This window comes from Schistosoma haematobium, chromosome ZW (assembly GCF_000699445.3).
Source record: "Schistosoma haematobium chromosome ZW, whole genome shotgun sequence".
NCBI classification, from domain to species: domain Eukaryota; kingdom Metazoa; phylum Platyhelminthes; class Trematoda; order Strigeidida; family Schistosomatidae; genus Schistosoma; species Schistosoma haematobium.
Window position 1 is genome coordinate 24,698,783 of NC_067195.1, and position 18,284 is coordinate 24,717,066.

At 35.0% G+C, this 18,284-nt stretch overlaps 2 protein-coding genes across 2 annotated transcripts in view; one reads left to right on the plus strand and one right to left on the minus strand.

Moving 5' to 3' along the window:
• The window catches only part of MS3_00003091 (uncharacterized protein), a 37,274-nt gene extending 23,307 nt beyond the window's left edge, over window positions 1-13,967 (minus strand). The window contains exons 1-4 of the mRNA XM_035731961.2: window positions 13,932-13,967; window positions 12,177-13,282; window positions 5,484-6,091; window positions 1,412-1,609 (exon numbers count right to left, since the gene is read on the minus strand). Coding sequence (XP_035589527.2) covers window positions 1,412-1,609; window positions 5,484-6,091; window positions 12,177-13,275 — 1,905 coding nt within the window. The 5' untranslated portion in view covers window positions 13,276-13,282; window positions 13,932-13,967. The remainder of the gene's footprint in view (window positions 1-1,411; window positions 1,610-5,483; window positions 6,092-12,176; window positions 13,283-13,931) is intronic.
• On the plus strand, window positions 8,948-9,673 carry MS3_00003092 (uncharacterized protein; the record flags this gene model as incomplete). The annotated part of the gene is made up of 1 exon (XM_035731962.2): window positions 8,948-9,673. The coding sequence occupies one exon, from the start codon at window positions 8,948-8,950 to the stop codon at window positions 9,671-9,673; it is 726 nt and encodes a 241-aa protein (XP_035589528.2).
• Window positions 13,968-18,284: the final 4,317 nt, after the last annotated feature.

Below are 18,284 nucleotides of genomic sequence, written 5' to 3' on the forward strand. Positions count from 1 at the left end.
ATTGTTTCACTGCTTGATGAATAGGTGTAAACCTTTGAATACGGTTGTAGGCTTCAAACTACAAGGTTGTTTTTAATAACAAATGTGTAAATCTAATCAGCTATATCACTATTATGTTTAGTAAATAAGAGCTTTATGCATTATCAAATAGTTTTTCTGAATAATTTCTGTTAAAAATGAAAGAAAAATCAATTAGATAAATCATAGGTGAATTGTTTTACTTGTGCTGGTTTTCATTTACTTCAGGTTATTCAATTATTTAACAAACATATATATGAAATAAATACTGGGTTATACTGTAATAAAATGTAACATAAAACTAAATTATTATTCATGAAATGATAAACAATAGTTGTATTATTCACCTTATTGGAAATAATCTAATATACAGTTAACCATTTATATTTAATGTTTTACCATTTATGATACTGTTTCCTTTTGTAATATATTAATTATGAGACAAGAATATTACAAATAAGTATGATTTTGATCATGGGAAAAATATAAACAGATTACGTGTGATTTGTTTGATAATTTATAATACCTCAATAGACAGTTAAAGAAACCTATTAAACATTATAAAACTGGTTTTAAAAAAATAAATGGACAAATCTAGTAGTGTAGATTCTTACATAAAAGTGGGTTAAATCAAAATAATCCAACTGGTAACGTTACAAAAGATATATATAATAGAAACCATCAAACAAGCACAGTGAATACACACAAAGTATAAAAAGAGATTCATGATTTTTGATGAAATAAACAGTGAATTTTTCTTGTACTCGAACCAATTTATTCCATTGATCATCGTTTATCTTGTTTTATAGTTACTGTTACTTTAAAATGTTTCAATTTCATACATGATATACCAGGTAGTTGTTTCAGTTTGAAAATGTTGACATCATCCCTAAATAATTTACAATAATGACACGCATTAAGATTTAATGTCTTCAAGCTCTTTAATTTTATTCATGTGAATCCAGAGAGAAATTGAAACTTTGGGAATAGATTTGTTTGATATAGTCACAGTAATGAAAACTGAAATCTTTACATCGAATGCAGATCCTACATTGTTTCCTTTGTACTATATAAACTTGTGCTAATTTAATTTCGGTTATTTTTTTACTCTGAAGAAGTGACTTACATTAAATCACAAAACGTCAGAAGTACAATTCTTCTACTCATCTGGATATAACAAAAATAAATTTACCATTAACTTTCTACCCAATGCTCAATTTATTTGAAACTGTCAGGTTCAACCCTGGCATTGATATTTGTAAACCTATGTTGTTATCTGAAGTAATAAATCAAGAATTATTTCAGAATTTCTATAAAATTACACACATTTTTAAGAATCAAGAAACCGGAAAAAACCTTGATTGCTTCTTTTTTCACTAATTGATTTACTTACCAAATTTGCATCATTATCTGGACTAAATACTGCACAATTTAAATTGGCGCCTTTTAGACCAGTTTCTGATAACCCTGGACAATAAAGTAGACGGTCAGGCAATAGTTTCACACCAATTTCTGTCCATATACATATAAATTCACCAGCACTTCTGCTATAATTAAAAAGACTCTTTATTTCTTCTTGTTCTTGATTAAGCTAATTACAAGCAGAAAAAGTAGATATAAAAGCATTTTAAATCAATGCGATGTTTTTGACCTATGAGCCAAATTTAAAATAACTTAGCTTATTTAAACGTGTTACAATAATCCACTTTTTTCATTGTTAATTAAAAGTGAATAAGAAAACTAACAGATGTAAATTGTTTCTAAGCGTGTGTATAAATCACTATTGTGATTTACAGACTTATTTCAGTGTGTAAAGGTGTATTATCTACAATTATGTCTTGGCAATCTTTCTCCGACTTCATCAATTTCATCATAAAACTTAAGTTTTAAGAACTTATTAATCCGTACACCCCTGTCATTGTTAGTCAGATAACTAGCAAATGATCCGGCATATGTTCTTCTCATTATAGAGCAAAAACAATGAACTTATTTGTTGTATGATGTGCACTGACGAGATGTAATAAATAGGTGAATTATCATTACTTTCAAAGGAGCAAGTAACATTACACAGAAAAAGCGGTCCCAAACTGGTTTCTCTGCTAAAAAGCACTAACATATAGCCAAAACTAATCACCAGAAGTTTATGCCAATGTGAAATATTTAATGTGAATTAGGTGACTAACCGTTAATTTGCTTTTAGCTATAAATATAAGGCATAATATTTTGGTAAATCTATTGATTTTGGTAATTACTATAATACTTTTTCAAAGGTATCTAGTCAGCTTCCCACTATTTGTATAGGATCATTACAGACAATTTTCATATCTGAGAAAAAAAAGCTAGTTCAGTTAAAATTCAACGATCACTCACCATATTAAGTTCAGACATTTTTGTAGCACATACTAATCAGTTTCTTAATCTGATCGTGTTAAGAACAAACAGACCATTACTTTCGAATCCGAACTCTCCTTTTTACTTCTTTTATGATTTAGTAAATGCTGCCTTCCAGTGAACAACGAAAGATTCGTTTCTTAATCACTAATAAATAGGCTAAAATTCTGAAAAACGAGTATTCCATAATCCGAACGTTAAACTCCTGAATCGAACCCTAAGGTGGCAAAAAGACTCCGATTAACACCTAATTTTCTGAAAACTGAATTGCTGAACTTTTTACGACTTCATTACTTAACAGTTAACAATTCATATATAACTATATCATTTGAATAACTAAATAAATAACGCGAACCTTTGTACGTGAAATATCTATCGAGCGTTTTCGTCTACTTAAAATTAGTTTGAGTAGTCAAAGTGAATCATCAAAAGAAAATTAGGTAATTTCTACAAGTTATTGTCGAACTAACAGAATTCAAACGAAACCTTTTGAAGTCTTCTATTGTTATTATTATTATTATTATTAGCTTTATTCAATATTATATTTTTGGTACAATATAGAATTCTCAGCGCAAAGTATTTCAACAAGTTTCCGTTTCTTTCTTCTTGGTCGGTCCTGGCGATAAATATTGAGTGATCGCCAGTTAGATGTTAGCAGTCCAGAAAATGAACATCTGAATAATGTGCACTCTTTTCGCTGTATATTGACAGCAACTACATTGCCTCTTATTGTTTTTTGTAACCTTGACAACGAAAGGTTGTACACTTTTCAGAAACGCAGCAGAATAGGTTATGCGATTAATAAACATAATGATACATTAAAACAAACAAAATAAATAACTTGTTGAAATATCTAGATGGTAGGAACAGGTAGCCCAGATGCTCAAGCAGGCCGTCCTTTAGTCTTACTTTTTATGTCATCATCAAGCAAATTACACAGGGCGACAATCATTTTTTTTATACATAATCCCTTCGCGTTCACCCACATGTTATTCTGAGAGTCTTTTATTTCCTGATTTCGGTATTATCTGAACTGCGGAAGTTAATATACTTCGAAAATACAATTGTTTATAGAATAACTAGTATTTCTTAAATAAAGGGTGGTTATTATAAATCCACAGTCTGACCTGTGACACTCTGGTGTTTCAAACGGCGGATAATCTGTTCTATTTTTGAAGGGGATAGAGACATTTGCTGTGATATGCACCTCGAAATCATGAATTTCAAAATTGATAGAACAAACGTCCTGTATCTCGTGGATAGCCAGCAGTAAAATGCATTCAGGTGCTTTTATATGTAGATTTTGCACAGTTGTACATATAACCAAAACTGATCTGTTTTCCTGTTTATCCAACACTTCAACTGAACTTAATCCTTACAAAATGTTGTGCTATATTATAAAATGTACAGACTGCATATTAAAATATCAGCATCAAGCACCTTGATTAAAAGACACTCATAAAGACATAAAGGTCCAACAACTGGACTTGTACAAGTTGCTACATTTTGTAACAAAAAGGGGACGAAAATGAGATGAAAATAGAGTAATTTTACCATAAACGAGAAAATATGTTGAAGTGCAAGGAAAAAGAAGATGTTCGGTTTTTTGAAGAACGTATGAGAGGAATGCCTCTCTCTAATTGTGGTCGTTTTCGAACCATGTTATGAAGATTTAATAGTAGCTAATTTCTGTCTGGGGCAAGACCTTATGATCTCCCTAGTCAATCTATACCAACATTAAGTGACATTGTGAACTGTGTAATGTGGTTAAAATACTGCCAGCATTTAGTTTTATGGTGGATAGACACTTGGAGTCCATAGCGGACCCCTTATCTACCTCAGCCAATCTAGGCTCAGTATATATTGCCCATCTTACAATTACATCTAGTAAGAGTAGCAAAAACAAACTATAATTGTGCTTAGTGAATTAACCGCTCAAAATAGAATTGCATCTCTTTGATTTCATAGATAGTGTTAAGTAGTAAATATTCATTTATCCCTCTATGTTCATGGAACCAGGCAGTCAAAGTTATTTTAGATGTTTTTAAATTTAAGAAGTTATTCAAATAATCAAATTTTTATGCGACTTCCCGGCATATCATATAACTACGTACTTGCTAAAATATAAGTTATCATCATAAAACAAAAAATTGAGAAACCCAACCTCCATTCTAAATAAAATGATAATTTTTAATTACTGGACTGTCAAATAGGTCAAAATATAGCCTTTTATTATCCTACTAGCTGAAACACAAAATAATAACTTGTTGAAATACTATTTAAAAGTTTGTCAACCTTAGTTGCTACAAAATAACATCAACTTAAATGATGAAACCTTTTGGCTTGTATGTAAAATGACTAACAGAAATATATAAATCCAAAATTCTTTAATAATTTCTAAATTATTAAACTAAAATGATTTCTATTCACCATACATCAAAGCTTTTCAAAGTACCGATACTTACATAGTACTGCTTTTATCACACTATCGACGATTTTCTACTGTGAACTTCAATCTGGGAGAATCTAACCGTGTATCTCAGACAAAATTAAGGATTTTGAAGTAAAATTATGACAGGACAATTTAAAATAATCATAAAAAGACATGTCCTAAAACTTTTCTTGACAATAGAATATTTGTGGGTGGTAAATAAAGGCAGTTGATAATACAAGCTCTAAAACCAGGCAGCCGCTGGACAAATATTTCTTTCTTACTTAATAACCTTTAACAATTTTCGCCCTGCCGGGGATTTCTACAAAATCCAAAACCTTGAAAACAGTTCCTGGTATTTTAATGATAATTCCCTTACAGTGAAATGACGGGTTCCCTTATTCTTAAGCCAGTGCATATTCTATTCATTGAATGTCATCATGTTTATTTACGATAATAAAATAATATGTTTGTTATATCTCAATGAGTAGAAAATTGAAATTCTGATGTTTTGTACCATGTACGTACCTTCTTCAAAGAATAAATAAGTTACCAAATTAAATTTACACAAATTTCAATGGTACAGAAGAACAAGACAGAACAGGGGGATTTGATATTAAAATAAAATTAGAAAAATACTCACCCTAACTGGTCGATGAATGGTTAAAATTACTGCTTGGTTTTGTGGTGCACAATCACACGCAACACATTCATAATTTTCCCAAAAGTAGGAGAAGCTTTGAAGTTTACTTATTTCATTTGCATCAACTGTGGTAACGTTATTTTTAGATGGCGTATTTTGCAACTCCTTATTTTGAATGTCATTATAACCACGGTCAAATTTCGATTCTACTGAAAAGCAGTCATCTTTCAACTGAAAAAATATCTCTACAAAATCATTTTCAGTCGACTGCAAATCATTCTGATCTGTGATACTCTCCTTGGATGAATACGACAAATTTGCTAAAGTTTCTTCATTGATTAAATTCAACATTAATTGAAGATTTTCTAATAGACTATCAGGTAATCGATGATTGGGATTCATCATGGAGGTGGAATTTTCAGGTGTATTGAATTCGTTTATTGAGAAAGTATTAGTAACATGCTCAACTTCATCATTTACAGTAGTATTATAAGTGTTAACTCCCAGGCAAAATTCTTTAGCTAATTCATGTAGAATTGTCTTGGATGAAACATGATTGAAATCATTAGAATAAGATAAATTATAGGAACCATTTATATGAGAATTATCTAAATAAGTATTTTTGGAATAAAACATAAAAAATATTCCAGTAATAAGTTTTGTATAATTCGGGAATATTTTAATTGCATATTTAACAGTAAGTAGATTAAATATACTGACGAGACCTAATATCTGAATAGCAGATCCGCGTACTGATCTTTATTTTACAAATATTGTAACGGCTAAGGATATTAACTAGCAGTTTTAATATAAGCAAGTCAAAAAGTATCATAACACGTGGCACGGTAGCTCTACAATTAAAAGCTTGTATGAGTAAACTGTTTAGTAAATGGCTGAATATCTCAGTTTACACTGCTCATGAAGCATTCATTAAATTCTAGAAAAAATTGTAATTTTTGTTTTCGACTGATTTACAGATGTAAGTTCATGGTAATGTTTGCACAAGGAAACTAAATAACTTCGGGATAATGAAATGAGATATTGTTATCATAACTGAACTGTGATAACAGTAACAAATATAAAAATAATTTGATAAGCAACTCCGATTTTTGGTTAACGTTTTAATCTGACCTTACCAAACAATCTTAATACACCTTAAAACTGACCTCATAGAAATAAGTTAAATGGTATTCGAATGTATTCTTGTTGACTTAATGGACCACTCCTTGTAATAGATAAAATATAATATCAATATAACTCGCTTTAACAAAAACAATGAATGCCTCACACAGGGTAATAATAATCCTCACTTTGTGATCAAATAACTCGTTAACACATTGTTTCGACCCAGGAAAACTATTATTCGAAAACGTTATTTTGAACAACTCTATGAGGTACTAAGATATTAGGAATATTGATTTTGAAAACTGTGACTATAAGAACATTTAATTTAATCAACTTAAAAGTCTTTATGACTCAATTGATGTAAAGTCCACGTTCTGAAACGGCATTATTTAAAGACCCACCGAAACCTGAGGTAAAGTTTTATTTTGAAACCCATCATCAGGACTGACTTTCGAATATACCCGACCATTGCTGCTACATTGACGTGGTGGTTGGGCTTGTCTGTCGTGATGAAGCGATCAGGCCATACTGGCCGGAACAATCATTCCTCAGCGTCCAAAAATGCCAGAAAGGTCGGTTGAAGAACGGTAAGACTAAAAGCAGCAAACCCAAGGTCCGAAGGCGAAGTCGTAGTGCTAACTCCACAGAGGTGTGACGGCAGTAAGCTGTTTCCTTCAGACAACCAGCATATAAGCGATGATGTCTTCCCACAAGGAGGGATGGGGTTAGAAAAGGTTGACCCGAAAAATGCACCCCTCGCCTTGTCCGTCTCCGGCGGTAAGGTCTCGACAAGTACAGAGCTAACACGAAAATTACCCACAAAAATGTCATGTGTGACCTGCCTCAAGCAGTTGTCCCCTGGGCACTGCGGTCACGTTCTCACGCCACTAAGACCAACTCCAACCCGGTTTCCTTTGCAGGCATCTCTAGAAGAATTCTTCCAAGGTTTGGGCAACCGAGAAGTGATAACTGCCCTCATACCTTTAACAGCAATCAAGACCGCTGTATTCATAATCAATTTCCCTCTTCAGTTTCCATAATTACTTCTACCTCAACTATCAACCCTATACTTCATCTTTTGGCTTCCTCCTCAAGTATCACCATAGCCAACGACTCTAGTGCGCAAACACTGTCCCAGGTCTACTGAGACCTCACTCCAAACTACACATTGGAGCCTTCGACGTACGCAACCTACGTCGAATCTGTCAATAGGCCTCCTTGACTAAAACCCTAGAATCTCGTACCATTGATGCATGCTGTGTCTCCAAAACACGCATAAAGGATCCTAGTGTGGTTGTTTACTTGACTTCACCTCGGCAAAATGGAGAATCGACGAGATATACCCTCTGATTATCTGGTGACCCAATGGCTACTTCTTGTGGACGGGAAGGTGTAGGCGTAGCACTCAGTACGAGGGCAGAACAAGCACTATTAGAATGGATCCCCGTTAACAGTCGCCTATGTACTGTTCAGCTAAACGGTTCCGTAAGAACTCTGAAGGATAGGAACACACGTCGTTGCCTTTTTGTCGTTTCTCCCTACGCTCCCATTGACTGCAGCCCGGATGAAGTGAAAGATGAATTTTACAGAAAGAATTCTGAACTTCTCCAGAAAGCTAAACATTTGGACATAGTACTCGTAAAAGGTGACTTTATTGCCCAGGTAGGTAGCTTAAACCAAACAGAAAGACATTTAGTCGGGTATTTTAGTATACCAGCTCAGCGAACAAATAATGATGATTGTCTACTGTAACTGTGCTCAGACAATCGTTCATTTTTTAGCAAGAACTAGTGTCAAGCATAATGAGACACATCACCTAACATGGTGACCCCTGCACCAAACCAGCGATGAACTCAGAGACCATATTGCCATCATTCATCGTTGGAGAGGCTCGATAGAAGACTGCCACTTGTTCCGAAATATATGTTTAGACTCTGGTCATGCTCAAATGCGAGCACACATTTGTTTGCTCCTCTTTAGACGCAGATAAACCACATTAAGACTCATTAAAGTTGAACTCAACTACAAGGAAGCCAAAAGTAAGTTCCAGGAACAACTGAAGTCACACCTAGGTAATTTTGAAAACTAGGCTGACTCAGATATTGCTTGGAAAGATATACAAACAGCCATGGAAACAGCAGTGACATCTGACAGTGATTTAAATCAAAGGGTTACAAAACACCAATGGATTTCTTCTAAGTCTATTGCACTAATGGATTCTCGTAAACTCATCCCATCAGGATCTGAACACGATGAAGAGCGAAAGTAGATCAAATCTAGGTTAATCAACAGTCAAAGGAACGACCGTCAGCGGTGGTGGGCAACGAAAGCAAATAGAGATGGAAAAGGTGGCGGCTGTAGGTAATACAAGACAGATCTACAGACTAATAAAAGAAACTGGAATTAATAAGTCAAGTGTAAGTCAGACTATTTCGGAAAAAGACGACACCCTCATCTGCTCTCAGTCCAGACGTTTAGAACGATGGGCGGAACATTTTAAGGGGCAGTTCAGCTGGCCTCCAGCTACTCTACAACTACCCACCATTTCCAGACAGCCTGAATGGAACATTGAAGTAGGTCCCCCGACTCTAGTTGAAGTTCAAAAGGCTATAGATAATCTGAAACGAGGAAGAGAAGCTGGTCCAGATGGATTGGCTACAGAGGTCTTTAAGGATGGTGGTCCAATTTTAGCGATTAGGTTGACTAATATTTTAGCTAAAATCTGGGAGTTGGACGTAATCCCATCTTATTGGTCACAATCACTGATTGTCTCAATATATAAAAAGGGGTCAAAATCATCCTGTGATAACCATAGAGGGATCAGTTTGATTAACATAGCATCTAAAATACTAGCTTCAATAATTATCGGACGCCTAACTAAGACTCGTGAACTGCAAACACGAGAAAATCAGGCTGGCTTCAGATCTGATCGTGACTGCATCGGCCACATATCCATCATTCGTCAGGTTCTAGAATACAGGCATGCTTATCAGCGTCCTACAATGATAGTTTTTCTTGACTTGAAAGCAGCATTTGACTCTGTAGACCGAGAGGTTCTGTGGTAGTGTCTGTCATTGGAAGGCGTGCCTCGGAAGTACATAAACCTTGTGAAGGCTCTTTACTCGAACACTACCAGTCAAGTCAGAGCTTATGGCGAACTGTCATCTGGTCTCGCAACCTTAAGTGGTGTCTGACAAGACTGACCACAACCCTCATTCTTGTTCAATTTAATCGTAGACTTACTGCTGGAAATAACGTTCTTGTCGTCTAAATTTTCAGGAATCGATCTCCGTTCAGGAGGTCCACTTATCGACTTAGACTACGCAGATGACATAGTCCTGTTTGGCAAAGACGCTGATAAAATCTAGAGTCTTTTGACAGCACTGATCAGCAATCCCAGAATGTTTGGAATGCGTTTCTCCTCTTCTAAATACAAGTTGTTGCATCAGAACTGATCTGCTTCAGCGCCTGACCTAGGGATAGAGAGTGAAGTAGTCGAACACGCCGGCAACTCCACTTATCTTGGAAATCTAATCAGCCCTAATGGGTTGGTGTCTGACGAAATCTCAGCACGGATTCAAAAAGCTCGTTTGGTTTTTGCCAACTTAAGTCACCTATGACAAAGGCGAGATGTCTGTCTATCAATTAAAGGATGAGTATACTACGCAGCAGTTCGTTCTGTTCTACTTTACGGGTGTGAAACGTAGCCATTAGGAGTAGAAGATACGCGTAATGTGCTAGTATTTGACCACAGATGTCTTAAAAATATTGCTCGCATCTGCTGGGATCACCGCGTAAGTAATAGTGAGGTTAGACACAGTGTATTAGGGAATGATGGTAAATCTTCACCGACTGAGATGGTTTTGCCACGTATTATGTATGCTCGACCACCGATTACCACGGCACGCAATGCTAACTAGTGTTGGAGACAGATGGAAGAAGGTTAGGGACGGCAAAACCAAAGCGTGGCATCAGTCCTTGAAGTCACTAGCCTCTAATCTAAGCCATGTTGGTAGATGCAGACTACTTGGTTGAAGTCCACGTGACTATCGTAAAAAGTGGTTGGAGACTGTGTGACATAGCTTAGAATCGATCACAATGGCATCTTTCTTTCCCTGAACCGTGAAATTGAAACTGCACTATGTCTTTCTTTCTACCATTTAATTCTTTCTTCCTGTGCTGTATCCTTATACACAGTCTTTTATACATTACTACCATTGAAGTGACTACTTCTATGAATTCGGTGTTCATATTGTTATGCTAATGATGTGTGGCAACTTGAACAGACGCATATATGTGCCTGGTTTTACGTTGTAAAATCTAACTGTTTATTTTTGACCTTCTTTTACTCCTGAACTAGACTTATACCGTTTTTTGGTGGTATTTTATCAATCATGATCTAAGTACGGTACGAATAGCAATAATGATTTATCAAAACGTTTCACATGACAAAAACCAAGATGAAATACTCAAAAGTTTTAGCACAAAAAATTATCTATCATCACTGGGAGCTATGCGAAGATGATAAAGTAGAAAAAACAATGGAAAAACAAAGTAATAAACTACTTATGAAGCTATCTTCCAGAACAACGGAAAGTCACAGAAAGTGATTAAAAAACTAAAAATATTTTCTTACAGTCACAACTGGGTAAATTAATGAGATATCAGTCTCACTGTGTCAACGAAAAGTACACAGATACTGACCTGATGTTATCTTTGATATGATCTATAGGTTAAATAAATTTCTCCAATAAGTTCACATCTAATACCTCGTTATCACTCAGTATGTTTCGTGATTTATTCTTTGGTATCAGTAAAAACTTAACTCACTCTCATTCACAATTTACAGTTGCTAAATTTTAACTCATTTTCTAATGTACGAGCATGTGCAGTGAACGAGGACACTAGTTGGTACAACCAAATGCATTTGAACACAGACTACAGGATCTCTTATTAATATCTGAGAGCCATACAGTAAACACTTCATTCGCAAAACGTCAATCAATTGTCTCATACTTTATTGTTCCTTCGTTTCCACACCAGTCAACCTTTGTTCTCTTTCTCTTTTCTTCAATCTTCTTAACCTTCAGCAGTCAGACACCTCGCTTTCGATTGATGATGCATACCACTTCCGTTTGTCGACATTAGTAGCACACACCACACGTGCGCTCTCATTGAATTGTGGAAATAACTTATACAACCTTAGTCTGGGTTTACGACTTTCAGATTTTGAAATAAAATGCTGAACGTTGTGATCTAAGCCTCATTCTTTCTCCCCTCTTTAAAGAAATACATCTTTAAACTTGTGAAAAATATCATCCATGTAATACTATTGAGCTAAAACCCAGAATCTTAAGGGCCCGTTATTAAATCTGGTTAGACTATTGGGGAGTTGACCGACCTTAATTAGACGTAGACGTCCAAAACTAATGGACAACTAAATTTAACCAATGTTGCGATATATATAACAATCGATTGTTTGATCTCTTCAACCTAGTTTATACTTTGTTCGACTGAATTGAAATATAAATCTATTTGTTGATAAGTGAAGAAGATTCCAAAACTTACTGTTGCTACCAACCCTTCCACAAAATTCGCCATTCTCATCGGATGGTTGTTGAGTCCATACATCATGAGAGATATCAACTGGTTCAGTTTGTACTTCTCTATGAAATGCATCAACATTTGTTTGAACATAACAATGATTCCAATTTTTACATTTATTTGAATGTAGTATATAAAATCCATAACCATCTATTGGTTTCAACTCGAATACATTGGTAAACTCATTTAAAGATAGACAAACCAATTTCAATAAGTCTTTTGCTCTGCGCTTTACATTTGAAAAAATATAATGATGACTTGGTAGTCTGTTTGACTGTTCAAAGTCTATAACCTTCATGTCCATCCCATCGTTAGTACTGCCGATTACCTTAACTGGCATAATAAAACCAGAAGTCCGGGTCGTTAAAACTGACTCACAAATTCCGGTCATTTCTTTATGATTGTTTGGTCTGTCCACAGAAAGTAGTTCCTGGGACTTGGACGATACGAAAGATGAAATAGAAGAACATTCGTCACTAAAATCACTAGAATAATCATTGTCTGATTCCTCAGTAGGGTGGATTTCTGTAGTAAATGATTGATCTAAGCAAACGCCACCACTTTCTTTTAACTTATAATTTTGATCATCAACAAAACGCTTTTCCATATCTAACTTGCGTTCGACAAGTGAAAGCACATTAGTTTTTGTATGATTGGACTGAAAGCCATTTTCTCCTGAATGATTTACTTTGACCTCATTAGAGGATCCCTTAAATGCATAGTGAATGTTTCGGTTAGACTGAGAATTAAATGATACAGAATTCCTTAAATATGACACGTCAGGAACTGGTGAACTTTCACTTGAGAAAATCTTTGACACTTTATTATCTTTAACCAGATTTTCTTCTGATTTTTGTATTGGATTAATATTTTGTGTAAGTTGATATCCATTATGATGTTTGTCAACTTTGCTGTATGTCTGTTCTTTCAACTGACCTTTCCCAGGAGGATTATTAATGCTGTGCGTTTTGCGCTGAATTTTCTGGTAAGTTCTTTTTGGCTTCAAGTCAAAACTATTCTTGACTTGACTTTTACTTTTATAGTATCCACTTTGTTGAGACATCTGTGCTCTATTTTAGGATAAAAAATAAACGGAAAAAAGTCTGTGAGACGACATTTGAGCGACGCTAAAATGACCTTCAGAGTGTCTAACAACTTACTTGGGCTAAGTGAGGGTTATAAAGCAGTTTCAAGAATAAGGATTATGATTTACAGTTGATGATTAGGGTTTAGAATTTGATTTAGGGTTTTCATCACGAACTGAGATCAGGTATAATGCCAAAACTCTATTTGGGCAAAATCTAAGACCTATTATCGTAAATCTGATTGGTTAGTCCACAAATTATGGTTAGGGTTTTTTACTAATATAAAATTTTTTTAAAGTGGACCATCAGGAAGAAACTTGACGCATTTTTGTGCCACATGCATAATATTATTGGCTGGGTGGCTTGTATAAACTCGTCCATTTTGATGGTGGTCCTGCTTAAAAGTAAACGCCCGACGGTTTATAGTCTCACCATCATCTAGCGACAGATCCCTTTATACAAACAACTTTAGCTGAGAAATTTGAGATATGGTGGATTTTTCAATGAGGAGCTATCATATTTTTTTAAATATTCAGGCAAAAAGCAACAACACTGCTCAGTGTATTGAATAAATAGTACGTGTCACTTGTCTTTGCATTTAAAATTCAGGCAAATTAATCAACATACACATTACCCGTATCGGAAACATCACATCAAACTGAAATCTGCGCTATTAAAACAGACGCTGTTAATCATGACAACATAAAGTAAGTGGCTAATTAAAACAGTTTATAAATTTCCATAACCACATGTCCAATATTTTTGTCATAATTCTGTATAAACCAACTGATCATTTCGCTGTTCTTGGTATAGCTACAGGCATTTGGTTAGGTTCAACGAATGGCAGTCTAGCCACTTGACTGTACTAATTCTAGTCACTGAGGTAATTGTTTATGATTCGTATGTCTTGCAGTTGACTGTGTGCGTTTGTCTCAGGGAAGTAGGGATTCTGGATACCAGCATCTATCATACTACCAGGTGAGAGGTTTGTTGATAACAATGTGAAAATAATTAAGTGATAACTCGTGTGACAACAGATCATTGTTTCAGGAATAAATAATTAATTTACTTAACTGATAATGTGTATGAAGAAAGAACTGAAAGAGTGAAAGGGGAACTGAAATGATAACAAGAGAGACATGGAATGGTTACTGATTATGCGATAACGATAACCACGGTAATCTATGAGACATGCATCGGACATAGATGGTCCAAGAAGGGCATTGTAAAGTACATTGTTCTGAAACATTGGTCTCTGTCCATTATTAATCATCTTTAATATCCGTTGGAGGAGCTATGCTTACTTACGCTAAGTTCCAGTTGTTAGATTGAGGTTCCAAATAATTAGAATTCATCCAGTCACTTGGCTCAAGTGATCTTATTGATGGGTTGTTGATCTTCTGAAATTTCGTCAATTTTTCTAATTCATTTCTCAATCTTTTCTTCTCGTTTCTCAGTTGTCCCTTAATCAGGCAGTAATTTGGTTGGTTGTGTGAGTCATAGTGATGTAGTATGAAGTCACCTCGAGTAAAAATATGTTAAATAATAAGACGAAATGAAATAAAAGGAGGGCTAAAAAATAATGAGAAAAAAAATAGTAAAAAGAGGAGTTATAAGCACACAGCATCGGTGAAATTAATTATAAGACAATTCACCCAGTTTCACTCTAACAACCAGTGTTTCATATGGCTAAACCTAGTCATCTGGCATTCATCTGGAACGATAAACCATAGAGGCTGTAGTTGAGGCAGCTAGAAGGCCTTTTTAAAAGCAACAGATATATGGTGTGGGGAGATGGGATTCCACCCAGATGTTTATATGTTTGGAAGGGACCCTGAAAGTATTTCCAGATGAATAATCAGTATATCCATCTCATAAGATTGTTATAAGTGGAAATGAGGAAGAATTGGAAAGCTAAAGAGCATACTGGAAAATAATTCCGATACATAGCATAACAAATTAAATTCTTGCAATTGATTATTCAGTCAGATGAATAGCATGTACTGAGTTCTATTATGGTATATAAAATAGTCACTTACCAAATAATGAGTGATTTCTTTGAGTCAAGACAACATAACGCTTTCATTGTGGCTGGTTAACTTCATGTTTCAGGGTGTTTAACAGCTGTTTCAATTCATTTTTACTAAGATGTTCCATATGCAAAGGTTTTTAAATTGTGTAAATATCCTACGGTTGCTCAGGTATGTTTTGATTGCTTATCCACTATTTGACCGAAGCGTTGTTTTTGACGAGTAATTAATTTCATGATTCCTTCATTTTTCATATGATTGTTGTCCCAGAGTTTGAGTGCTCACTTTTGAAGGAAAGCAAATTGATCTGTCCGTTTTTTTAAATAGAATATTGTTTCTTATGTGATGGTAACACCGTTTACTTTTTGACAAGCAATCAGCACTTATTATTAACTATTTGATCGTCTCATGTCCAATAGTTTGAAAATAGCAGAGATTGTTTTAACTGGCAATCGTACATATCAAAAAATATTAGTTGTGCGTTTTTATTCAGTATTGATTATGGACTCCACTTTGTAAGTTCTGGCACGACCATGTTAGAAAGTCCATTTAAGTATCTTTCTCCTGTGACTTTTTCTTTTGAATGTATAGTTTCTTCTACTGTCGTTTGAATTTCAAAATAGTTCGTTTCAGTTTCAGTATATCAACAAGTAGATTTGTTATATTTGCTACTAATTCATGATTTACAATATGCTTTTTATGGCATTCGAGTTGTTGCCTACTGCTTCATTTTTTTGCATAATCGTTTTACACTTCAGTGTTTGCCATAACAAGTGACTGTATCCTCGATTTTCACTACTTGATTCGCATAATAGACTATCCTTTAGAAACAGGAGTCACGTTCCCCGCCTGTTTAAAACGTGAATTTGATATACTGGATGGTTTACAGTATTTTTTCCTTTCACACGTATATTGCGATGCTGCGTTAACAAAACCGATCACATTATATCAGAACCAGGATTCGCGACCCGAAATAGAGAATATCATTACAGAACATTATTCAATAAAATAATAAGCTGTCACTCACAGTGATTCCATAGTGGAAATCCATGATAATAAGAAAAATCACATGGTTGATAGTCCGTAGGTTGTGGCTGTTCGTCCATAATCAACGATGTCATACTCGTATGTACATCTATAATACTGACCCCACAACACCTATTAATATTTTCTGCATCACTATGCAAATATTTTGCTATCTATCGATTTTCGGAAAGTTTGAACGGAAAAAACCCCATGACGTATCACTCCGGAAATTCCGACAATTCTAAATTTTAATGTACTGAAAAACTCACAAAACAGTTTTCGTTATTGCATGACCTCACCCAGACTACACTTGTAGAATTATGGTCTACTATGATATTAGTACTGCGCCAATAATAGACCTATCCTAAAATTGTAGACTTGTCATGATATAACTGCTTAATCTATAAGATCTTACGTAGAAGTCATACCATCGTCTACACCAACTAATCGTATCGTAACAACCACCAATACGTGATGTAGAACAAACTTAGGCTAGAGATAGAACAATATATTTAATATGAATCAAAGACATAAGGTAACATTCAGTAGGGTTCACGCCTGCATGGCCGAGCCATGCCATTCGATCAACTCCAATTCATTCAATACCTTCTTCCCTCCTTCTCCATCGTTAGGTATTTCTCCGCGTTAAATATTGAATATCTATTTTCCGAGTTGTCTCGTGTTCAGCTTTGAGGATTGTGTGGTTATGGTCCGATGCCAATACACACTGATTATTTGTAATTGTTGGTGACCATTTTTAGCTACATAGGTCGATCGTTAGAGTGACACAACGACTTATGTCAAAGCAGAAAATATTTATTGTTCTTATCACATGAGGCATCTAGATTATTTTAGTCGCCCGTAAAGTAATAGTGTTTTCGCAAACAATCGATAGAACTGAAGTCAAATACAAAGGCGACTATTACATAAAAAAGGCTATGGAATCGAATGTAACGACGGAATGGTACCATATTTATTTTTAGTAACGTGTTGGATACAAAGGGTGTTGGTATTTGATAAATTTTTGTCTTAATTGAGGAGTCTCAGGCACCATCATGTGTATTCTATGTAACAGGGATAATAAACCACCGAAAACATATGTATAGAACATTTGGCTTTCACTAATATCTCCCATAGTTCAGAAAGATTTGTAGCTGTGCTTACAAGAACCCCGTCAAATCTGTTACTTTGAGAATACTATCAAGTAATACAGAGTAGTAAGTTTAAGCTGACGTTTTTAACTGACTGATCATGTATTCATCACAATTATTCTAGTTGCGAAGATCTCTGGACTTCCTTCTCATGAATTCTCGACCACAAGTTGTCCGTCATGACGCAATCTCCAAAAAGCGCGCAAACGTTGACATAAAACATTCGATTCTCATAAATATTATTCACATTCTTCTGTACGCGAATTTATTTTCCTGTTTCTATAACCAGTGTCTCGTCACATATAAACTTAACTGACTGACATACTGCAGTATATCCTGTAGCATTTGTATAATTTTGTTTGTAAATCAACATATCTCGTGAAACACATTGTAATTTGAGGGTAAATTATAGTCATTGTTATCATACAAGATAAGGACGCTCACTTTATTATGATGTCTGACACAGTTAGACCTACATTATAATCAATTCGGTAATTTAAGAAAAAGTATTCTTATATACGGAAGTACAAAATTATCTGCCTTTCAAGCTTCATTTACTGATTGTAGATTATAGCAAACCACATTTCGGCTCATAAGTGATCCATATTTCAGCCAATACTCGGTAAGTATTACAAACTGCCTCGAACATGGCCGAAACTTCGGCATGTGACCAGCAGTGTTTCACCACATCATGACTACAGGGCAACCTGCTTTCTTGGGAGCACACCTACTCGCTTCCAGTATAAGGAGGGAGCGTGGCGCTACTGACCAGCAAAAATG